The sequence below is a fragment of the Cygnus olor genome, chromosome 13, assembly GCF_009769625.2.
Source record: "Cygnus olor isolate bCygOlo1 chromosome 13, bCygOlo1.pri.v2, whole genome shotgun sequence".
Taxonomy (NCBI): Eukaryota; Metazoa; Chordata; class Aves; order Anseriformes; family Anatidae; genus Cygnus; species Cygnus olor.
The window spans coordinates 7084182-7109348 of NC_049181.1; the positions used below are offsets into that span (position 1 = coordinate 7084182).

At 42.9% G+C, this 25167-nt stretch overlaps 1 protein-coding gene and 1 long non-coding RNA gene across 5 annotated transcripts in view; one reads left to right on the top strand and one right to left on the bottom strand.

The window, feature by feature from the left end:
* Nucleotides 1-9403, top strand: part of FGF13 (fibroblast growth factor 13) — a 230174-nt gene extending 220771 nt beyond the window's left edge. For all 3 annotated transcript variants that reach the window (XM_040571864.1, XM_040571866.1, XM_040571865.1), the window contains 2 exons: nucleotides 5284-5482; nucleotides 6676-9403. In XM_040571864.1, coding sequence (XP_040427798.1) covers nucleotides 5284-5482; nucleotides 6676-6812 — 336 coding nt within the window. In that variant the 3' untranslated portion in view covers nucleotides 6813-9403. The remainder of the gene's footprint in view (nucleotides 1-5283; nucleotides 5483-6675) is intronic.
* Nucleotides 9404-18043: 8640 nt separating this feature from the next.
* LOC121077075 overlaps nucleotides 18044-25167 on the bottom strand; it is a 57008-nt gene continuing 49884 nt past the window's right edge. The window contains exon 3 of one of the 2 annotated variants that reach the window (XR_005823885.1): nucleotides 18044-20756. This is a non-coding gene — a long non-coding RNA (uncharacterized LOC121077075). Of the gene's footprint in view, nucleotides 20757-21690; nucleotides 22221-25167 lie in introns of those variants that run through there. The other variant, XR_005823886.1, reaches the window with a different exon arrangement.

Below are 25167 nucleotides of genomic sequence, written 5' to 3' on the forward strand. Positions count from 1 at the left end.
TGTACATTTTTCCCTAAGTTTGCGTATTTTATTTGCTGTGCAAAGGAACAGTGTCGAGGGAATAATTACAGGATCTTTGCAATGCTTTTCTCATAGATTCAGAGAATACCTAGTGACAACCTGAAATCCCACTCTGGAGATGCTAGATATCCTGCTGGTTCCTTGGGTTCCATTTTATTGTTTCTGGAAGCTTTGTCCTAAATAAATTTACACACCACTGAGTTTTTGTGTTTCGCTTCATAAATTCCTGCTTATTGCAATATCCCAGACAATTCTATGCTATGAACTTGGTTGGGATGACCTCCTAGGAAAATTGTGCCTTCCTATCTCTCTTGCCAGGAATTAGGTTTCCTAATGAAAGAATTTACTATACCTTTTCTACATAATTTTGAATTTAACTTTCTTTCCTGGATGGTCACAATGCCAGTACACATGCCTTCAGCTTGCAGAGAACTCAAGGGGAATTATACTCTTCCACAAATTACAACTGCATTGTTAAACAGACTTTCTAATCACAGTCCTAGAGGATCAATACATATTTATATATTGTGAGTTGCTCCCACCCAAAGCACAGGGATTCCTCAGAACAGGTAAATAGGTAAATTTAAGCAAAATAGACAGTGTTGTGGCATTGTATTCTATCTGTGGAAACTGTATTATCTGATCCAGAATAAATTATTTCAAGCTAATTATAAGTTTCAGTCACTATTGCCAACGGATTTTGGAGGCTTCACAAAATACCAGTTTCTTCAGAGAGTGTTGTCGCATTGGTGGCCTAAAAGCTGTTATTTCTGATAACCTAAAAGTTGAAGTGATCTCGTCTTGTACAGTTGATATCACTGCACAATACAGGGTGATGATCCAAAGGATACACCCTGGAACTTCACATGCCAAGATGGAGAAAATCAATCTCTGTTAATATAAAAAGGCAGGCTCACTGGTGCAGAAAATCACTACTCTGGAGCCTTAAAGAGGCTCCTTCAAAAATTCATGATTATAGAATGGAGTCTTGGGCTACATTATAGTCCTGAAAGAAATCAGGATATGGAGAAAAAAAAATCCAATTTTCATTAGGTAGAGGAAATAAACAATAAACACAATAAGCAAAATCATTGATTGCAAAGAATGTATGCTCAATATGTAAGAACATTTTCCAAGTTTCCCATGTACCCAATACTTTTTCCAAATTGTTTTCAAAGTTAATTTCTCTTTTGTTGTTTCTCTGTTTTGTTGGGGCTTTTTGTGTGTGTGGTTTTTGTTTGATTGTCTTTGGTTTTGTGGTGTGTTTTTTTTTCATGCCTCTAACACTAAATCCATCTTAGTAAATATTCTCATTGTTCTGGTCAACTGCTGTTGGAAGCTGCAAAACATTCAGCTTGTGGTGATATACAGACATTTAACAAACTCAGTATTGACCTAAAGACTTAAACTTACTGCTCTGTAAAGTATTTGGTCATGTCCCCTGCCAAGGTTATCCATGATGTAAATATGGTATGCAATAAATAGCAGAGAGTAAGCATCTTTGCCCTCCTTTTGTGCACTGTGCCTGCAGCCATCCTGATGAGAGGTTTCTATAATATGACAGAGCTTTGCAGACACTGAATACCTTTCTTTAGAGCAGATTCCCCATTTTCTGTCTATTGGGAGTCTGAATTCCTGCATTACAATCATATGGGGGCCATAATAACTAATATTTGGTCCTGCAGTGTAGATTGGTGTGATGGCTGATAATCTGGATGGTGTTTGGCTTGAAGCATGGCCTTTGCACAATTAGAGCAGGAAGAATGCCAGGTTTGCTTTTACAGTAGTTTAGCTTTCAGCATCGGTAGGCCTATACCTCAGTATTTGTAAGGAAGAGACTGGATTATTTTAGATGTAATCTCGTCAGCTGCCTGGAAATACAGTCACTCTAAATATATGCTACAATGCCTTTTTACTATATTATCATACACCAAATTATTCTCCTTTTTAATTATTTTCACATATTTAATGCAGCTGCAGATCTATTCATGCAGAAACATTTCACTTGTTCAGCTGATCAGCTCAAAACCAAGAAGCAGCTTCTGATATTTCATCCTCCTGCTTACTTAAGCATGGCTGAGTCATGACTACAATGAATCCAGCACTTTCTTTAGCTTTTATTTATTCATTTATTCATTCATTCATTGTTAAGGGTGAATGTGTGAGGGGCTTGGGTGAGTGCAATTTACTGTCATGCAGGTGCCATCATCCCTGACTGCTGAAGCAAGCTGCGACTGAAATACTGTTTCACACAAATGCTTGCTTTCTCATCTGTTTTGTATAACTATATATTCATAACACTTGACACCTCAGAACTCATTCAAATTACTTTCATTGCAAAGATGGACTTCCCTTCAGGACAACTGGAAGACAGGAAAAAACAGGGATGACATTATTATCACTATGCACTTACATCTGGTGATATCTGCTTGCGGCCTTAGAATTCAACCGTTATTTATATTTATAAATTTGAATAGCATTAATTATATAAGCTGGAAAACATCAGTTTTTATTCTCTCAAGAATTAATGCTCTCTTTAAGATCTCCCAACTTTACTTTGTGCTTTCTCAGTGCACTATCAAAGAATTTACCAGCAAAGACAACATAATGGCCATTTTGCACTTGCTGCTCTGCACTGTATTTTAAACCAGTGTGCTGATAGAAGCCCTGTCCATACCCAATCAGGTTGGTATATGAGCTTTCCAAGCTCAGAACAATATGCTTTAATTGTAATACCCTCAAATTAGGAGCATATCTGCTAGCATTCCTTAATAAAAGCTTCTGTCTGCAGTTCCCCTTCCCCACTCTTTTTTTTTTTTTTTTTTTAAATGAGTGGTAGAGACACGTTGTATAAACTAAAGGCAGATGATGGGTAGGAGCAAACATCTTCAAAAGGTATGCAGCTGCTTAGTATTCAGGTGCAAGCAGAGCACTTCAGCTTCTGTAAACAGCTCGTTTGGGATCACCATTTATTTGGCACGGAGGAAGCCTTTGCCACCACGCAGCACCTTTTTGAAACTACAGCCATAGCCTAGAAATTAAGGAGATATCAGTCAAGATGAAAGACCATGATCTCGTGCCCAGCCAGTCAGATGAATGAAGGTGATCTGCTGCAATGCTGAAAAAACAGAGGAAATGTGACTCGGTCACTGAACATGTTATTGAGAGGCGTCTTTATTTCTGTGCCCGGCTGTTTCTCATGAGAAATGACCGCTGTGGTCATGACACTGAATCGTGGGTTGAGGCAGGGAGAGGATGGCTGTCCATGACGCTCATGGGGCTGGCTCTCAGGTTGGTGGGCACCAGCAGGCGGTGTCTGGCTGTACATGGGCACTGCTGCAAGCTCATTCGCAGTGAGTTCCACCATGGCATGTTATCGCAAGCCTTGCAGCCAAGGGGAAAATCGGGGATGAAAGAGTTTTTTAGTGTCTTTATTTCTGTTTCCTCACTCTGCTTCAAGGGACTCTTGGCTCCTGCTGCTCATACTGAAGTTAATTTTCTTCCTAAGAGAGCTGGAGTAAACGTGGTTCTATTTGCAATCTGACCCTCTGTCCCTGCACACAAGCAGGCCTTTTGTACCCGAAAGAGCTCCAAATTACTGTACATAAACCATAATCATCCATCAGGAGCACTGTAGTTTTCTATTTTGCTGCTAATTGGATGATACACTGGCAATAGTCTTTGTTAACATGGCTAGCACTGGGCAGGGTACAGTGAGAGAAGGCTTTTATTTAGAAATGTGGCAAACTATAGTTTCTGTCTCTGTTTGACAGCGACTGAAACCAGTCGTCAATTAACTAAATAACAGCCAATTACTTTGAAGGAAAAAGGAAGAAAATTTCTTGCTTCACATTCTTTGCTGAAGCAAATGTCAATCAGAGGACGGGAGGTTTTTTCTTTCTTCTATGAGAAGACAAAATGGGAAAAGATGTGCATAAATGTACAGTATTTGTTGTTTTGTTTTGTTTTGTTTTTAAATACCATCTTTATTCTCATACAGGAATATTCAGAAATTAAATAAGAACATCTTAAGCTCCCGAGACACTTAATTTCCTGTGACTTTTTTTTTTTGATTCAAAATTGCAATCATTATGCAGGCACAATCTTTCTTCCTTTCTTTCATGCTGCTGCAGGATACTTGAGCACAAGGACAGCTCTGCAGAAGCTGTCTGCCTTCACAAGGAAAGTCCAGCAAAGAGCTGGTGGCTGTGCAGAGCAATGATAGGCATGTTTTCGATATTAACATTTGCATCACCAGACCAAGCCCTTCCTCTTTCATATCTTATGGGCAGTCAGAGGTCTGTAGCTGAAACTTCATCAAACTTTGTATCGCTAAAAACCTGAAGTGCCTAGAGACCTCAGGAAACAGCTGAATAGTTCTATAAGGACTGGCATTTTGGTCTTAGACCCATCCAAGACTTATGTTTCATGCCTGCATCCTTTTCTGAACCTGGGTAACAGTGCCAAAAGGTATCAACTGAGTTAAGACCATTGTACAGTGAAAGCCAGTCACACCACTGGCATGAAGAACAAGGCTCTCTCCTGGTTTGCTGCTCTTTATTTTAACTATTAGCTCAATATCATCTCCTTGAAAGCAGCCGTGTAATTCATCATGATGACTAAGGCTTGATCCTATATGCTTTCATCTGCAATACCAGTTAACTCTTGCCAGTCCCAGATCAGAAGCTGGTGTCTGCAGTGGGTCTCTGACAGCTGGGTTTTCAGCAGATGATACACTGGGCAGAGGAAGAGCATAGATTAAGGCAAAGAGGCAGCTGCTACAAGCTAACTTAATATTGCTGGGCTAGTAAAAGACCATTTACTCATGGCATCACAGCTTTGAACTTCTATTGCACTTTTTTTCCTAAACATTTAAGGCCAGCAGTTAATGCACAAAGGCATTACGTGGCCTCGATTTTCGTCTGCAAGGCTGGACCGCAGCTGGTCCCGTGGGGCTGACATCAGGGCTGTGTCTGCCTGATAGCCATTAGTTGCATCAATCAATAATTTTTCACTTAGACGTTTTACTCATTGCTCAAAAAGATTTTATTATGCTACTTTGAGCTGCTCACAGTGTCATTTCATGGATTTCAAATTGTGTTACCCTTTTGTTAGTACTTTTAGGGCGAGCATTCCAAATTGGATAGTAGAGGGCGAGAGTTAGGTCTTTTAACTGTCAGAAAAGCAATGAATATTGGATGCTTTTGCATTAACTGATGGGAGATTCAGCATTGCACATATTGATCTGTTATTTTCTTACAGGAACATTTTACACCTGAATGCAAGTTCAAAGAATCAGTATTTGAAAACTACTATGTAACATATTCTTCAATGATCTATAGACAGCAACAATCTGGACGGGGTTGGTATTTGGGTCTTAACAAGGAAGGAGAAATAATGAAAGGAAACCACGTGAAGAAAAATAAACCTGCAGCACATTTTCTTCCAAAACCATTAAAAGGTAATTGTTTGGGTTTGCTCCCAAAAATTTTTCTGAAATGACTTTATATTGTGTCAGAGATGTTTAATTCCTGTGCATAAGTATTTGAAGGATACAGCTAACCGTATAACAAGAGTATAACATAACTCTGCCTTTCTCTCATTTAACCAAATATGCATATTAGTTTCTTTGTGCCCAAAGACCAGTGTCTCCCTTATAGGTAATGAAGACTTCACCTGGAATGTCCCAAACATCTGCTCACAGGCCTTTAGTGACTTGCTGTATAGCTTGCCAATCTGTGCTTCATATTACAGGGTGTTTGTCTATTTTTGCTTGGGATAAATCTGTAATGCTTGGTTCTTATTTAACCGTAATTAATGTGGCATCAACACGTGACATTAAAGGTAATAATGCATGTGGCGTATGTATCCTGCTGTGTATTAAAAGCCAGGACCTGGAGTCATCCCAGTTAACTGAAGCATCTGAATCAGTATGGTGCTCAGACTTGGCTACATCTTTGGTCAATGCAAAGAGAGAGATCTCAGTTGATGTATGGAGGTGCTTCCTTTTCTCCGGAAGAACTAGCTTCCATATGCTTCTCCTTCAGGAGGAATGAAGCTCTCTAGTTCTGGGTTATACTGTTAAGTAACTTTTCAAGGCAGTATTATTTTGAAATCAGAGAGGATATTTCAAAGGTGCGTAGTCCTGGGTGAATGCTGGACTAGCTTGGCAGTCTACATTTAGGAGCAGGTTTTACGCACCTGATGTTGAGTTTGATCCTCCTTAATGTGTGTGAACACAAAGAAAACAGAAGACTGAAAATCTACTTTCACACCCACATGCCTGAACTACATACAAGTAACAGGTCAAATAGCAGCTGTTGGTAGTGCTATTTCACTATTAGTAAGGAAATGCTGATTTATATCAGCTCACGTCTGTCTTGCAGAGTTTTGTAAGTGCAGAGTGTAGGTGGGTATTTAAACTGGGAGGGAGAGGGAGTTATGGTTTTTCCTCTCTAAAATGCCATCCCCTTGAAAAGGAGATTGGAATTTCTAAGGCAGTGTTTGAAATCCAAGTGGTCTCCTTGCTGTGTTTCTTTAAGTCACTCCTTACATTGCTAATTGCTGAATGAAAAATCCAGACTTTTCATAGCTGGACAGTGCACCAAGTGACTGTAAAGTGTGCTGACGTGCTGTCACTCTTTTGCTTTGCAGTGGCCATGTACAAAGAGCCTTCTCTCCACGATCTCACAGAGTTCTCAAGATCTGGAAGTGGGACCCCAACAAAGAGCAGAAGTGTTTCAGGAGTGCTAAATGGGGGTAAATCCATGAGTCAAAACGAGTCAACGTAGCCAGGTTAAGGCAAGCCAAGTGCTCTCTAAACAGAACCTTACCTCTGGATGCAGTTGAATTCTTACTAGCAGTCTTTCATCCAAACGTTCAATTGCCCAGGACAAGCCACCGAACTTGCATAGGTCACTCGTTTATCAGCCATTAGATCTACTGGTTGTCAAAGGATATACCCCAATAATGTAGAATATGCTTGTGCATATCACAAGGCACTTGGATAGCCAGCAAACATAACTGTGGAATAAATCTTGGAGAAGAAATGTCCAAGAAATGTCCTTTCTCTCTCTCTCTCTCCCCTCTCTCTCTCCCTCCCCCCTCCCCCTATCTCTCTCTCTCCTATGCTTTGTGGAATACGAAACAACATTTCACAACATTCACTGCTGATAAGAATTTGCTTTCCAACTAAGAAAAAGACCACTTTTGCTCTTCAAAGGAAATTTTAATGCTTATATGTTTTATAGGGGCAAACAAAAAACAAATATGTAAACTCTGTTGTTTCCTTGGCTTACCGTTTTATATCTAAGGCTTGATAAAAAATATATCCTTTAATTTGGAATAGCGCAACTTTTTGATTTCTGAACTCCAATGGGTCTTTAAAGCTATGTCTTTAAAAAATAATTTAAAATTCAGGGTTGGAACTGAGAGTTGGTGTCTCAGGCTCAAGCAAACAGTGTTCTTGTGGTTTTAAACACAATGAAATATAAATTTTTATAGATTTGTAGTTTCTGGTAAAGTTCTTGTGCTAACCCCAGTCTGTAGGACTTGAGTTGTTTTGTTATCCCAAGTGGAAGTTAACAGAAAGGGATAAAATTATCCTCCAGTGTAGATTTCTCTTAATTCCATTTTGTGTGTCATGTTAAACTATTGTTGTGGCTTCTTTTCTAAAGACAGAAACTGTGGAATTAAGGTGACTTAATTTTTTTATAAGAAACGTCTTATTTGTAAAAGTCCTTCTTTCACTGTAACGGGCACGTGAATATTGTGTAGGAGGAAGCGTTAGGACAGGTTACCCCTAAACAACATATACTTATACATGCTATTGGAAACAGTTGTTTAAAAAATGTAGTTAGGTTTCCATTTAGGTCATCATGTCTGTTGCATGGGAGAAAGTTGGAATATTGGCATAGAGTTGCATGATGTGTAAGATTTTGTGCATTAATCATCGTTGGATTCTGTGCTCCAAAACTGACATAGTTCTGTACAGGCAGTTTTCTGCCTTGTACAAAAGAGTTGTTTATTATTTGTTGTATACACAACCATGCACTGAATAAACTATTTATATTAAGATGTACTTTTTAAAAAAGCTTGTTTGATTATATGATGTACATTGGTGATTAATTTCAAGGAAAAAGGTTGGCAGTTAAATTACAAAGTTATAAAAGATATTGTAATTAATGTTCAAAATGTTTCTATGTAACAGGTTATCCCCTTGTAACGCCACACACTATACAATTGAGGACATATTCTTCTTTTTGGATATTGTTAGAACTGGTCTTACATGCCCAGCTGAGATACTCAAAACACAGTGACCATTAAGAGCCACAAAGTCTTGGTAACGGCCTCTCTGCTGTGCGCTGTTGGAGCCCCAGTGAATTGCACTCCTCTGCTTGGAGCTTCTCCAGCTTCTCTGTGTCTGTTCTCCTTGCTAGGCTTCCCCAGTGCAGCTGCATAGCGCTACCTCGCAGCTCACCTTTCCAGAGCCCTCGGTACGGGGGGACCCAGCGATATCTGGTAAGTCAAGCATTGCTCTTGCCAGTGTGGCACATGGAGGATGCTCAGAGCTTGCACAGTACCATTGCAAGTTCACCTCAGGGGCCAGCTTTGTCTTGACTTGAGGAAATGGGCTACCATACCTCCTGCCTTTGTGCGCATTCTGGAGAGAAAATGTCCCTCTCTCCTAACTTTTCTCTCCAAAAACATCAAAGAGAACTCTTCTAGAACACCCAGACAGCTCTGACAGGTGAACTTCACTCATTAAGGTGTTTCAATAGGGCCTAGGAGGAACAGGTTCTTATCATGAGAGGCTGAAGAAGCAGTTCTGGAAGGGAATAATGGTAATGGAGACAAAAAGCTACCTATAAATGTTAGCCTGACATTAAAAACAGGTATTCTACTGTCTGGTGGTCGGTCTCATCCTTTCTTGACCAAACTGGAATTAGACCAAGCTAGAACAATTGCTTCCTATGAATGTCAGGGCTGTGAGAGGAGAAAAAGAGATTATGTTTCACATCAAACCCCAGAATTTGTTTTTTTTTTGTGGCAAACAGTAGGCAAAGAGCTTCAGCTTGCTAAGGTCCCATATTGGAGCAGTAGTTGCAACACCCACCAAACACCACCATCATAGTGGCCTTCAGAGGACCTCAGGGTCCTCAGCACACCCTTTGCTGAAGTGTGAAAAAAGTAGGGAAACACAACCAGTTCCATGAAAGTTATTAAAAATTGAAGATACAGCCTGTGACTGCTCCTAGAGTTTTGGTACGTCAGTGGGTCTGGAGCATCTGTTCTCTTCAATTAAGTGTGCTTTGTCCTCATGGAACATTTTTCTCAACCCTCCCAATTAATAACATCAGACTCGTTGGGGTGCAAGTTCCAAGGAGTCCGAGTGCCTTAGGGACATAAAACCTGATTAAAAGTAGGCATATTTGTGCCAAAGCTAGTTAGATACATGGTTCAATGCCAAATGTTTACTATCCTAAAGATAACAGGAGATCTGCTGCTTTGCTTTATAGCTGCAGCCTTGTTAATCCCTATCCCCAGTATCTCCAGCCTTGAAGGTCATCTGCAGTGAGAGAAAAATGCTCATCTCACACATGGTCCCTTCTGAGGTCTGTAGTCTGACCCATCTTTTGTATTGGCATTGGCATCAGCTGCGAGCATTCACTGCCGAGACCTTATTTTCAAGGGTTTCTAATATATCAGACTAGCAAATCCTACTCTTGGGTTAAAGATGAGAAGAGAGATATGGTGATAGATGAGCCATAAACAACTGTTTCTGACAATTGTGTTAAATTTTTGACAAGCCTGTTACAACTATAGTTTTTCCTTCAGAATATTGTGACTGAAAGCAAATACCCTTGATAGTGTCCTGATAGCACACAGAAGCTCAGGTACACTATGGAAAAAGGGGGAGATTATGCCCAGAGTTTTACATGTAGTCTCTGGAGCCATAGACTGGGATTTAATAAGGAGAAATATAGTAAAATATCTTCACTTTGCAGACAGCGAAGGTGATATTCCGGCCCAGCCAGCAAAGCCCTGTGGGCAGACAGGAATGTGGCTTCAGCAGTGGACCAGATTTAGGAGACAGACTCCAGAGTATTTATTTGTCGTTCTCCTTCAGCACACATAGATTAGACCATTAGACAGAGGACTTTTGGGTCAGACCCTCATTTAAGAGCCTGCGAGATGTTGGGAAAACACCTGTATGGATAGCTGCCTATGAAAAGAAAACGTATAGGCACTGGTCAGCCCACCTTGCTCTGCCACATATACCTATCCTAGTGCAATGGGATACATGCCTGGAATAAAGACAAAGCCCAGGGGAAGGTATGAAACCAAGCCTTGTACTGTCTGTGAGCCACCACCAACTGTCTGCAGAAGGCTTGGTCTCAGGCCCTTCTGCTATTGCCAGTATGATGGCTGATGCCTTTCATCTGCCTTTTCTTTTGTTCCTGCCTCTCCACCAATGCTGCCCACGCTCTGTGCAGCATACCGTGGGCCTGGATTTGGCTCAGGAGGTGCAAAACTGGCACAGTGGCTTTCTGATTCTCCTGGACTTCACCAGGCAAAGAAAGGGCCTAGAGCCACCATTGTGTCTGTGCTCAGAACTTACAAAAGGCTGACAAATACTACCTGCCAGCACGAAAGGAAATGGGTCACCCATGAAACTGGGAGGAAAACTGCTAGGAGCATAACTATTATAAGGCACAATTGCTGCCTTTTTGTCATCTGCCTATCAGAACTGCTTTCTCTGAGGTCTCTGCATAGGGCTTGGACATTGCCTGCTTTGTCTGGTTTGGGGGTAAGGGAGGGTGGCAAGAGCTCTTCTCTGTATCACAGAGAGCTTGTCTTTTTTTTTTTTAATTTTGTTGTTGTTGTTGTTTTAATGTACGTCATGCTACCTCATAGCATGGTTTTATCTCTGTAGCCACTTGCTCAGCCATGTTCATCACTGGCATGATGGAAGACAATTCTCTGCTTGGGGAAATAATTATCTCCAAGTTAGTCCAGGGAAGAATGGTGCCCCTTCTGCAGCACTGTCTGGTGTCCCCACCACTGGTTTCCAGCCCACAGGCCAGGTTTTCCAGTGGGATAAAGACGGTGTAATGAGCTCAGGGATGCTGTGGTACACCAGGCCTCTCCCCAGCTGAGCACCAGTGTGAGAGCCAGGTCTGGCAGAGCTCTGCTGTGTCTTGAGTATCTCTGAATGGAGACCAGAGCCAGCTCTAACAGGTTTAAATGTCTCCTTGACATATCCTTGACCAGGACACTTTTGCAGGACAGAATCTATATGTAACAACCTCCTATCTTCTAATAAATAATTCTCTCTAAAACAGTCTCCTTTTTGTCTGGGCTCTGATTTTTATCAGTGCAGCTATTTAAGGGCTCTCCATCCCAGCACTGCTACATTACATTATTGCTTAGCTTCCATTTCACTGTACCAGTATTGCACTTCTCCTATGTTTTCTTGATCCAGAGAGGGGCAAGCTGAGTGGTCAAGACAAAACAGGTGGATCCTTCAGTTGCTCTGCAATGTAATAAGTTTTACCAGCTCAGGAACAGCTACACCAGATCTTGGAGTTCAGTTTCCAACATGGTGTAAGATCAAGAAAAAACACCATGTTGTTTGCTGACTTTGGCTCTGGAAAAAACAATGATGTAAAAGAATAGCAAAAAGCCTATTTTAAATAGATTGGTTTCTTAAGAAAAAGCCCTGCAATGTGATTTGCCCTGAAGAGCATAAGCTTTGGGCTTTTTTTCCAGCTCTTTTGAGGAAGACATTCTTGAGAATTCCAACTTGGATCACAGGTTAAAATTAAGAAAAAATAAATAAAAATTCACTGACATGAGTGAACAGAGCTGTGGTAACCTGACCCTTACTGGCAGGTTGGCACCAACGTTCCTGCCTTTTGGAGAGCAGGGTTCTGAAACAACCTGGGTTTGCTGGTGAGCAATGGCTTTTATTGCAGATCAGCTCTTCTAGCAGAGCTCACCCTGATTTGGGAACACGCCACGGCAGTTCGGAGGGGAGGGCACTCAATCACTTTGCCCTTCTGCAGCTCCTCTCATGGGGAAGTTTAAATATTAAAGTAAAACCTAAATTTGAAACACATTTTACATTAATCAGAGAAATTGAAGTAATAAATTATTCCATCTCATCAAGAACTGGAAGACAGTTTATAGGGTTCCCTTCAAAGATCATTATTAACAAGCTGCAAGTTAAAAGCCTTCAATACCACCTATGCAAAATTACTTTCAAGCACTCACAGGATATGTTTTTCCCCACATCATATATCTGGCATGTCTCGCCGAAGTTCAGCAACTGGAGGTGTAGGCTACGGCTTCGTTTTCCATGGGTTGCTTAACATTGCACACTTTATGTCGTACTCTTTTTCTGAGCTTGTCCCCTTGCAGAAGACAGGGCCACTGGTCCACTCCCCAGGGACCATCGCACCTGTGTATGGAAGAGGTGTCCCTGTCCCAACCTTTGTAGCACACAGAGATGGTTAATTTGATGAGGTGTCAGTCGGTGCAGACTATGGGGTTGATCTGAGCTGTTGGTGTCATATCTGGGGGGACACACAGCAGACGGGCATCTCTCTTACACTCTGTCTTCGTTCCTGCATGGAGAAGTCTCAGCACAGAGCCTATTCCCGGGGGAGCCTAGGTGAACTCAGGGGCTTCGCTGTGAAAAGAAGCGCTCAGCACTGACAGCAAAATGCTGCTCACTGTGGCTGAATGGCGGCAGCAGCAGCATCTCTGGGAGGATCATGGCTGGTGTCTGGTAAAATTAATTCATTCGTGAATAGACTGCAAAGCTCTGAAAAGTAATTTGTCATGATTCATCACCCACACCTTGAAGAAACTATGGCACAAACAAAAGCCCTATCTAACTGGGCAAATATATTTCTTCCCCTTCTTTTATGTATTGATTTAATTCAATTACTAAACCCACTGAACCCATTTTTACAAAGCAGGGCCCTGCACATGGAGTGGGGGCACAGACGCCTTCATCCGAACCTTTGCAGCAAGGAGGTTTCATACAGACAAGAACTCGGGATTCTTTTAGCGTTGTCAAACAATACTACATACATTTTGATGAAACCCATACTAAGGTCTGGAATGCAGGATTATCTATGAGGTGTCAGCCAAAGCTGGTGAAAACTGTCTTCTCTTTTTCCCACTGTGAACTCAGGATCAGGCCTACAGGCAAAAACCTCAGGGAGACAAATCCATGGAAGGAGAAGTTTTTAGACACGTTCTCAAGGGAAACAGGAAAGAAAAAAAAAAAAAGGAAGATAAGCATTTACCTGAATTATGTGAATGAAAGGACCCTTGGAGCATCCCTGGAGCTGCATACACACATGCTCCAGGGAAGGGGTAATAGGAATAATGTTGCAGAAGGAAAATGGTTCCTCTTCAGGGGAATTTCTGGTGACAGCACCTTCCACTTGGGTTCCTCCAGATCACTGTTCTAGCTCAACGAGAGATGCTTTAGGCCAAAAAGGTGCCACTTTGCTTACAACAAAAATGAACAAGGCCAATAAAGGGAAATGGAGGAGATGATGGAGCCTAGGGATCATAGAGCAGGGTGCATTCTCTATGAGAGGCCACAGAGCCACTGCCTCTCATCGCGTTTAGCAGGACTCAGTTCACACCCTGACCCATAACCAGTACAGCAAAATACTATGCCGCAGTTTAGACTTCTCTGTTGTGGGTATCTGAAGGCCCCATCCTGATCGTGGCTGCAGAATACACCATGGATTCTGGTAAGTCTGGAGCCTCATGCTTCAATGTACCTTCATCTGGACCAGAAATTCACCCCATTGCTGAAGGAGCTCAGCCATTACCTCAAGCATAAGTATGTTATAGTGGTTAATCTGTGAAATATTTTTGGATAACAAAATTAACTGGTTCAAAACTTAATTAATCCTATTTCTTTCCCAAATGGCTTCCTTCAAATGGTACTTGAAATGGTTTTACTTTCCCCCATTGTCTGCCTAATGCACTGATGAACTTTTCCTTCTGAGCTTCTCCTTATTTTAATTGTCTGCTCATTCAACCATCCCTTCTGATAATTAAGTCAGTTAATAATATAAAGTGATCTTTAAAATTTAAACTTTTTTCCTTGTTAATCAAAAGCAGAACTTTTTGTTGTTGTTGAGAAGGGTGTTTTTAACTTCCCTCATTTAAAAACAAAAAACAACAACAAAACATTAATGGCTTTGGAAGTAGTGGTAACATTTGGGAAACCACCTGTTACAGAGATGTTGGTGAAGATATTAAATAATGCAGTACTGAGGTTTTCCAGGAAGTTTCAATCAGCAGATGTTATGGTCACTTAATCAGGGTAGATGGAGCAAAACAAAGAGAAATCAGAGGAAATCATAAACCAGGCAGGAATTTGGATGCTGTTAACTCATACCAGCTAGTGACCCCACCTACTTAGATGATCCCCAAGCCTCTACCTATGAACACAGCACCGTTTTCATCCCCTTGGTCACTGTTTTTTTCCAGTTGTATCCTGTTCTGCAACTTCAATCAGCATTCAAGAAAAAGGTAAGCATTTCTGCCTTGCCCCACCTGCCAAGAGCAGCTGCCTTGTGAGCACCATGTGGGGCCCAGGCATGTTTCCACCTCCTGTGGCAGGTGTGTGGTATCCCATCTGTCATGCAAAGCTGGCATCTCATTAACGCTTTGCCACCAGAAGTCACTTGTTTCAGGTGCTTATCCTCCTTGGTGAGACCCCTCACAGCATGCACAGTGCAGAGCAGAGGACTGTACTGACCCAGACAGACAGCTACCCAGACAGACAGCCACAAATCTGCCTCAAGGATACTTGTGGCAGCTGCTCACCCACAATAGTGCTGCCCCTGGCACATCTCTCTGTGGCATTTGACTGAGCCAACCCCCAATTATTTTCATTTTCAACAAGGGCAAAAGTAGTATTCTTCCGTCACGCTCTGCAGCAGACAGACACCAGCCCACTCAGAGTTCAAGTCCAGCCAAGGAGGAAAAGATACATATATATGTATGTGTGTATACATAGCAAATATGTTCATGTTTATGTATTGAGATTAGAGACAAAGGTAGACAGATTAGATCTCTATATAACTCTCAGCCCGCATTTGTCATATGAGCACTCCCTGGCAGCCTGAACTGGTGAGAATGGGGTTGGCATCAGCAAACACAAGGAATTCAACATGGTGATAAACAGGCTGAGATCACACAGAGATTCACCTTGCTGATGCAGTAAATTGGAAAACGTTTGGGAAATGAACATGCAACCCCTGCCAGCCTTACTCAGGCAAACATTTCCACAACCTCCATACTGCCCTTGGTACTGGCTGACCCACCTCGTGCAGCGAGCAGGAAGGGACTGATGCTTTGCAAGAAGCCTTTTACTTCTTGATCAAAGCTTGCAGTGGGAAAGACTTTGATCACTCATGGTGAAGCACGACACTGAAAAATTGCTCAGAAATGGCATTAAAGAGGAAAGCAAACTGCAGTCCCTTGCCCAACACAGAAACTAGGAGCAGGAAATGCCTGCTAAAACCTCACAGGAGACTGTTCAAGGACCTCCAGTCTTTGAAAACTGCCATGGAAAAGCAGAAGGGTTTAAGCAGCTGACAAAGATTACAGAGCTGGATGGAACTTGCCTGGAAAGATGAAAAAGAGAGGGGCTGGGGTGGGGGAGGTAATTGCCATCAGGGTTAAAGGAAATTGAAAGTATATGAGAAAAAAAAAAGTGCTGGGAAGAGAGAGTAGGCCTAGGAATAACCACTGAGTGGGATGGTATTAACAATGACTCAAAAGTGGCAAAGTTATTGAAAGTCGGGCTGCCTACAGCTCTCAGCATTTCTCTTACTACTAAGAGTCTTCATTAAACAAAAGTAAAACTTCCATCCATCTGATTATAAACCTCCAAATATGATCTTTGCCCTGACTGCCCAGAGTGCAGAGTAAGTCTCCTCCTCACACTCTGGGAATGGCTCCCAGAGGAAAATGGCTGTGGTCATGGAAGGGTCAACCAACATGAATGAGCTCATGGAGCCTGAGCGTATCGTGTACTGTAACAAACAAGCCCAGGGCCAGGAGCAATGGCTTTAATTCATTGTATTTATCACCTGAACCTTGGGCTAAAGCCATATTGTTGCTCAACGAACAGAAGGAAATCAATGATTTGTAAGACAAATTTGTAATCATAATGGTTTGTGTTAGTTCACCTATACAATATACAATAATGCTTGGCCAAATACCTGATCTGTGTTCAGATGGACTTCAGGTTGCCACTGTGAGTTTATCAGTACAATAGACTTGAAGTTTAGCAGCAAACATATACATTCCCCTCTCCCATAAATACTCCTAGAACGTAAACATTGTAATCAGAATAGCTCAAGTATCACCTGTACTTCGTAAAAGTGAGTGCTGTGCTATAAAATAAAGTGATGTGTGCCTAACAGTGCATGAAAACGCACAAGAGTGAAGAAGCAACATTGTAAGAATGATAAACAATTGCATAGAAGTTACTTTAAAAGCCCTTTCTTCTTATTACCAAAAAATAAAAAATAAAATTAAAAAATTTGAAACCCCATGTAAAGCACCCGAACTGCAGGTGACAGAGATCCATCTGGACCACATGGCTGCACCCTTCTGCCCTCCATGTGCTATGAGAGGATGAGGAAGAAAAGAGACAAGGAAGTTTGTCCTTTTTCTGGGAAACCTAATGAACAGGAGGAATAAAACAGTCTTCTTGTTATATAATAATGCATTGTGGAGATGAATGTGATTGAAGTCATCTCAGCTGTGCACTGCTTGGGAGTGCTGAGATCAGGCAAGGGGTGTGGTAGCTGCAGTCTCATCTGGCTCTGGTGTCTGTATTGGGCTCCATGTATCTGTAATTACACCTAACTGTGGTCAAATATATTTATCTTTCTCTTGCATAAATCCCACGCCAGATGCAGTTAGTAAAGCACCACATTATAATGCGCTCAGCTCTCTCACTAATGTCAGAAATCGAACCAGCCGGTGACAGGATGATGGTAAATGTCTGTGCTGTTCCTCACATATGTTGATGTACACAGGCTTTGGGAGCCAGCTGGGGTAACCTTTACAGTATTTTGTGTATGCAGCACCAGCAGCCAAAGAGGACAATAGTGTGAAATTCCCTGTAAGAACACAGCCTATAGCCTCCATGGCCAAGCACTTGTTTGAACAGGAACCTTTCTTTGTTGTGATGAAGGCAGCTGTCAGACCTCTCAGGGAGCCATGCTTCATAAGCTACCATGATATTTAGAACCCTACGACCTTTTAAGAAGTGTAAGATCTGGCTTAAAGGGCAGCCTTCCTGAAATAAATGACTCTGAAATCTCTTAGGTCAAATTCAAAATAAAAAAATAAAAAAATCCATAATCACATCACATTATTTTACTATGAGAAGATTAATCACCAATAACTGACAATTGATTTGCAAGCTACATTTATTTATGATGTGTTTGTACAGCACCATGCACACCCTTATCTATTATCCAGATCCCAAGGAGTTACTTAGTGCAAATAAATCAATGCAATTTATCGATTAAATTATATAAATACTCCTGGAGCTCAGACAAGTGAAAGTTTCTGCAGTGATGCTCAGGTCTCTCATTTCTGGTCTGGGAGCTGGCAAACTGTGATGTGAAGAAGGCCAAGGAGGCTGGTGAGCTCAGCGTGGCCCCTGCAGCTGCATTCCTGTGACCGCCTGTACTTTCTAGTGTGATACAAGCCCTCCTTCAAGTTACTGCTGCATGCTGCAGTCCAAGCGAGAGAAATTTTTGTCCTCTTTTGACCCAGCTGCAGGATATCTACACAGCACATGGGACTGCTTTAGTGATGGGAGTGATGGCCAGTAGCAGGCTGAACTCCGTGAGCTGGTGCTTAAACTCATGCAGAGCAAACTATCCTCACGAGGCACCCTCAAGTCACCTCACTGCTTTCCTTCAGCCCCTTCTTTTAAAACTCTCCTCGCCTTCAGGCCTGTGCAAATGTTGGCCAAGAAGTTGCATGCATTCTGGCATCTTCTGCCCTTCACTTCTGTCTTGCTGCTGTTTCCTGTGCTCAGGGAAGTGCTTTGGGCAGCCTCTCTGGTCAGGCAGCAGCTGTCTTCTGTGGTCCTGCCCTTTAGATGCTGAAAGGCACAGCAGCGCTAAAGCAGACAAATAAATAAGACATGCGTGGAGGTATCAGCTCTTGAGCATCTCGAGTTGAACATCCCAAATTAATTGACATTCTTGACTTGACTCTTTCTGTGTCTCTGTTCCTTATCTATAAAGTGATAATGCTTCTCCCGTGCCTTACTGGGCTTCACAGAGACAAATTAATTAATAGTTTGCATGTGAAATAAACAACACCGCAGTAATGAGTGTCATGGAAAAACCCAGGCGGAAACAGTATTTCATCTTTACAGCAAGGCTAAGCAGTATGCAGTAAACAAGGGCTGGGGCCCACACACTGAATGACGGGAAGAAAACAGATTTTTGAATTGCTGCCCATTGATTTGCATCAGGCAGTCTGTTCAGCAACTGAGGCTGGGCCCCTATGGAATAAAACAGCATTTGATCATATAATGAGCCACCACTGGAAGCCAGGAAAGGGGCTGCGTTTCAGGATAAGACTTTTCCTACTCCTTGCATGCTTGACTTTGCAGCTTTAACACCGTCACATAAACATGTCTGATAGCTTATATAATTTAATAGAAATTTAATAAAGTTATGAAGCTTATCTCTGCTATCACAGCTGTGTGCTGGATTGGGTCCTTTGAAAGTGCATTTGTTAAATCTGCAATGTTTTCAAATTACCCTGACAAATGCAAAACAAAGATCTTACATAATTCACTGCAACTGGCAAAGATAAAATTTTACATGTCATAACAACACGTATCAAAAAGACTTATGTAAAACTCACCCATAATTAAAATTGTCACTGGAATTGCTTCATAATTAGGGCAAGGTCTTTGAAAGACTCCCTGTAAAAGCTGAAACCTTTCTGACAAAGACCCAGCTGAATACATATCAGTAAATGCAAGAGTAGGAAACCATATATGCATTGTATCTTAGCATTTGAGCCGCCAATGGCATTGACACAGCTTCTGTTAATGGGATTCCCTTGCACAGCTTTCAACTCCCAACTTTATTAAAGCTTAGGTCTGCAACTCTTTACAGAGTGATGAGCTGGAGACTGTAAGAGGACGGGATGAGATGTTATCCGTGGTGTCATACACAAGCAGCATTTTGATGTAAAGACCGTGCATATGCATGCACACATCCTTACACAAGCAGTAAGTGCAACTTGTGATTCTTTTATAGGCAGAGGGCTGTCAGCTTTGGGGCTCTGCACACTGGACACCATGGTCCTGCCAGCTGGTTCTCCCACAGCAGGGCAATGCAAAGGGCCACGTCAGAGGCTGGCGAGGGGGACTGTGTGCTGCCAAAGCTGGTGGGACCTAGAAATGTCTTATCATTCATTAACTGGTGTGTCAGCAGAGTTTTACAGAAAAGGAAGAGGAGAAATGAAAAGTGAATGGCAGGGAACATCTTAGTGACATCTCACATCAAAGAGAGAGGAGATAAGATTTATTATTTAGACCTGTCATGTCTCTGTCATACCCAGAGGCAGAGAGCAGGCGTGACCTACTTGCAGAATTAGGCATCCACCAGGCAGCGGGTTTTCCAGGATTCAGGAGGGAGTCCACGCTCTAAATCCAAATTTTTGTTGTGAAAAACCCAGCCTTGGCTGTGACTGGCTTAAAATGCTGCTTCAGTACTAATGCTAACAAAACTGTCCTCCTGCCCCGGCTCCTGGCAGCTCTGGCAGTGCGGGCTGTGGGGGCTTGGGGGTTGGAGGTGCAGGGGGATGTGGCTGCCCTGACCCCCCAGCCATCTGAGATGGACTTGGCAAGTAAGAGACACGAGCCTCACATTCACAGGTGCAAAATTCAGATGTGATCTACTGATAACATGATACCCAGAGGGACTTCTGCAGAAAAGCAAGTGTGTGAAGCAGGAGGAAGGATCAGCAGGGGGATGTCTCACTGTGGAGGGACAGCATGACTAAGGAGATGAAGGATGGCCCCCGCGATGCTGAGGAGGGTTGTGCTGGGCTGTCCTGGGTTGTTCAGACTTCTGAACACATCTGGAGAGACTGCTCAGGTGTGGTGCGTGGGGGGGCAGAGAATGCGTATCTGGTCCATCTGGTCATGCACATTTGTGCTGGATGAAGGAAAAACACACTGAGGTTGGAGGTCTTTCAAGTATACATTTTTTGCTTCAGGTGTTAGCTGTTAGGTTAACTTAACGTGAAGAAGTTGTTTGTACCCCAGTGTTGGGAAGGAAGACAGGAGACAAAGAGGGAACAGGAGGAGAAATGTGGGGAAAGGGTGTGCCAAAAATATTGGGAGCCTGTTGCTGGTAGTGTCTGTCTTGGACCTCAACAGCTGTAATGTCAGGCTCTACTCCCCAATGCAGATGCTAGCAACAGTCTGAGCATCACAGGTGACCCAGAAACCCGAGCCAGGGGAAATTTCCAGCTATAACTCAGGTTCCCAAAGCTTGCCAAGGCAGGAGCCAAACATGCCAGCCTTGCAACACCCTGCTAAGCCTGCTTTCTGGCTGCTGCTGGTCCTGCTGTGCTTGCTGCTCTCATACAGTCCCATCACATTTCCTGCTTTCTTCCTCTCCCGTCCCCAAAATCTGTGGATAAAAAGAAAACATGAAAACCAGAAACATCGACATAGCAACTAAACTTCTAGCTCTCCAGATAGAGAAATTCTGAATAAAACATTAGTAAATGCATTGCAAATCCCAAGGAGACCCCAAATTGCTTACTGTTAAGCCTATTTGTTTGACCTTGTGATTTGGAATTTATAAACATAATTATATCAGCATCTCGATTTATGCTAACAGATGACCAAGTTCATTGCACCACTGCATTTGGCTGTGGACAGCCACCCCTAACCGCAGGTGGCACGAGCAGCACAATTACTAATGGAAAAGGGAATGCCCATTTAAACCCTGTGCTCACAGCTGGACAGAACTGAGCTCCATCCACAAAATGCGAACACAGCAGAGGAGGGAGCAAGAGAAGAGGGCTCGTTTGTGTTCCCATGAATATTTATGGCAAGGTGGCAGTGAGTAAGCCCAATGGAAATCAATAGGGGTTCTTCCATCAGCTTTAGTGACCGTTGGAGCTATGTGACGCCCATGGAGTCACCCTTGCACAGCTCTGCAGAGCTTGGGACCCCATCACCAAAGGCGGCATTGCTTTCTCCTTCCCCGGGACACCAAATAAAAGCCTTGCCCATGGCTTTGCTACAGCCTCTGGGGACCACTTACAGCCAGCTGCCACCAGCCACGTCCTGGAGACATCGGGAAGGGAGATTTTTGGTATTTCGTGTCTAACTGCTGAAGTCTGTGTTTCCTTTGTTCCTGCGCTGTAGCTCAAGGCGCAGTGCGTGCGGTGAGGACTGGGCGCGGTGAGTCAGCCGCTCCCAGCGCTGGGGCTGGCGGTTTCCCCAGCAACGGAGATGGGAGAAGAAGGAGAAAAAAACCTTCCAAAGAGCTCTCCCCCTGTACACAGGTTTTCTCCCCTTCCAGCAACCTGCGTGCAAACCTCCAAACACATGCACACGCTCCTGCTCCTATGGAAGAAAGGTTTGATTTGATTTTCTGTTTCTTGTTGTGCTTAAGTTATTTATTATTTTGAAGGCAAAACGCAAAGCAGGAATTGACATGATCAAAACCAAGCAATCTGAGACATCCACTTATGTCCTTTAAACAGGGAGAGTGAGAGATGTTACAATTATTTTTGAATAAAGGGTAACAATTAGCAATCCCTTATAAATATATCCAGGACCCCGCAAAGCTGAATTTAATCACAGATCCTGACTCTGGGCTGTTGCAGAATGGTGAGTTATACAAAAAGCATCAAGGAGAAGCATAAGGAGATTTATCAGAATTTTATATTTAGGGAACATCCCTCTTCAGCCTCAAGGGCTTAGCGACCTATCTGTCTGTTCCAGAAGGCTCAGAAACACTGCTGGAGATTGCCTTGTTTTCCTCCTCCTGCTCTCCTCTCCTGCCCCAGGAGGAAAACTGCATCTGAAGCTCCTTTCTGTCTGCATTAGAATCGACATCCCTCGGTTATCCTCACCACATCTAAAAATAGCACGGGGAAATCCGCCTGAGATCAAAGCAATTCATTTACAAAGCGCTGTGTGAGGACAGAGCTCCGCGATTCTCATTCCCGTCACACCCGCAGCAGCCGGATGGCAGGAATCGCACCAGCGCTGGGACCAGCCAGGGCTGGCTCTGCCTCTCCCCCGCGCTGCGTGCACAGCCCCACAGCATCCCGTGGAAAACAAGTGGGAGGAAAATTATTCGGTCGTTGCATGGGGGTTGCTGGGGACAAGGAGAGGGGTTTTCTTTGCACGTGTCGCAGATGATGGTCCCCTGCCAGCTGGGCTTCAGCAGCCCTGTGCAAGGTGGAACGGGGTGTGTGGTGGGGGGAAATAGCAGAAAAAGGTTTTCAGCATCAGCACCTGCTGATGGAAAGCAACACCCAGCTACCTCCAAGCTTGCCAAGGGAGACAAGATGCATGAAATTAGAAATAACAATTGACCCTGCTCCTCCTCCTCCAGGGGCCACCCTACCCTGGGAGGTGGTGCAGGATCTGTCCATGCTGCAAAGCTTTCCTCTGAGGTCTTCTTGCAGACCCTCACTCCGAAGGCATAGTGGTGGTTGCTGATTAATTGAGCAAAGTAGATAAACAACTAAGTTACAGTATTATGCCTTGGGATAGCTAACCCTGTGCTTTTTTAATGCAAATCATAGGATGACTTGGCAATTTATCCAGTAGAGCCTGTTACTGGGATATACCCCAGGAAAATGTCTACTTTTTCTTCCTTTTACATAAAAAGGTTTATTATGAATAAAGTTCTGCAAGAAAAAATACATTAATTATAGTAAGTCAGTGACTTTTAGAGTCTCAGAAACTAGGAGATGAATTAGAATAGCTGCTGCTCCTCTCACATAAAAATGTAAAGGAATCGTTCTTATCCAATTCTATGATTTCTGAACACAGCGTTAGCATTCCCACCACTCTCCTGACATGGATAAGGATGGGATTCAGCCTAATAAATAACTTCTCAGGGGCTTCACAGGAGTAATCCAGGCTAAGGAGCTGCTGCTGAATCCAGTTTTCAGCTTCAAGAAATCCTCACCCTGTCAGGCTAGTGCTTAAATACGGATGCAGACTGTAGCAGGGACTCGAAGAAGCAGTTCTGGGGAGAAGCAGCAAAGGGGCTGTAGGCACCCTCCTGACACCAGCCTGCTGCCCAGGCTCACCACTGCTTCCAGCATCCCTGTCTCTGGCGAGGATATGCTCCTGGCCTCCCGCAGGCACATCTCCATGCCCCAGCCACTGCAGCTTGCCAAGACGGAGGCACCCATAGCTGGATTCTGGGCGGCTGGACCGAACATGCAGGGAATATACTGAGCAAAGATCGACATTCTTTCTCATTAAAGACTTGTAAGGTCTACACTGATCTTTGATTTGTCAAATATAATTACAGGGATAATAAATAGTTCATCATAAAGCTGAACTCCAAATGACCCGAGGTTTTCAAGTTTTGCCAACATCTTTCATCTGGTGAAAGATGGAAAAAAAATAGTGAATAGTTTGTTTCTAAGCTACTGCTCCTTTTCTTTGCTGCATGAATTATATCCTGCAACTCATTGGTCATAAATATAAGAAGTCACTTCCCAGCTTACATTAATAAAGTGCAGCCAAAAGCTACCCTTGCTGACACTCCACACATTGATTCTGGTGTTCCCTGCCACCTGTGACCCTCAGCTTGGCACCCCGAGCCCACCAAGGATTTTGAGGTGACCAAGCACTTCTCAGACATCCACTGATATGGGCGTCTGCCCCATATCCCCTTTCTCATGTTCCCCCTGCCTAATGTCCCTGAGAACTCTGTTTTATTGGCATCATCTGAACATCTCAAATATCCTTTTGCAGATAGTTCAGGGAACGGGAGGATGAATATTCCCATGGGCGTTTTGCAGTATTCCCTCAGTGATTGCAACTCACTGTTCCATAACACGCATACTCAAAAAAAAAAAATAATTTACCACCCTTAAAAATAAAAAACTTCAGCATAAAAAAATCCAGGTTCTCATTTCTTTCCAGAAAGAAATGCAGTGTACGGCAACACCATTGCAATGCCCAGCATCCAATGCAGCAAGGTCCACTGCAGACTTATACATTATTATTATGTGCCTGAACCTCATTGTAGAGAGGAGAAATGACAACAGACTGACCAAGACAGAGGGCTGAGCTGCTGATTGCTAATGTTAATGCTTCACTGTAAATAAGAAGGCTTTAGCCATAGCACAGGAAAAAGTCAGCATACCCTGAGGATGGGGCAGAGCTGATCAAAGCTGCTGCTTTGGGCATCTCCAGCTGCCAGGCAGAATGGGAGCTTCTCAGTCCTCCTGGAGCTGACAAGGCCAAAGATGTGGAAGCCCTCACTGCCTGCTGTCCCATCTTTGCTTCAAAACATAACTGGAATCGTTCACTGCCTGACCAGTATCCCTGGCAGGCTCTGCTTGAAGGCTGAATGCAAAAATTGCAGGCATTTTTTTTATGTGACTTTTGTCAAGAAAATTCTGGACAAGAACCAGGGAGCTGTTGGGCTTAACATATGGGACATGAATGGAGTGCATCTCAGGGAGCAGGGTTCAAGAAATAACCATAGACATTCAGCTCCCCCACTGTAAATTTACTCACCTGCTACTTTTATATTTTAACACATTTTTATATGATTTAATTTTTATATGATTTAATGCCTTACCTGTTGTTTGGAACATTAAAATATTTGGGAGAACCTACTTAAGTTAACCCCTTTAAGTAAATATTTTTTTCTGTGCCTTTTTTTTTTTTTTTTTTTTTTTGGTGTGTGACTCTGAGGCAGAAAATCCAAGCAATTAAATGAAAATGTGAAGTTTATTTTCAGCCAGCCTAAGCTGGGACTGGTTTGTAATTACATCAGCAAGGAGCTGTGGGGAGGACTGGTGACCAAGTCATCGCTTAAAAGGTCT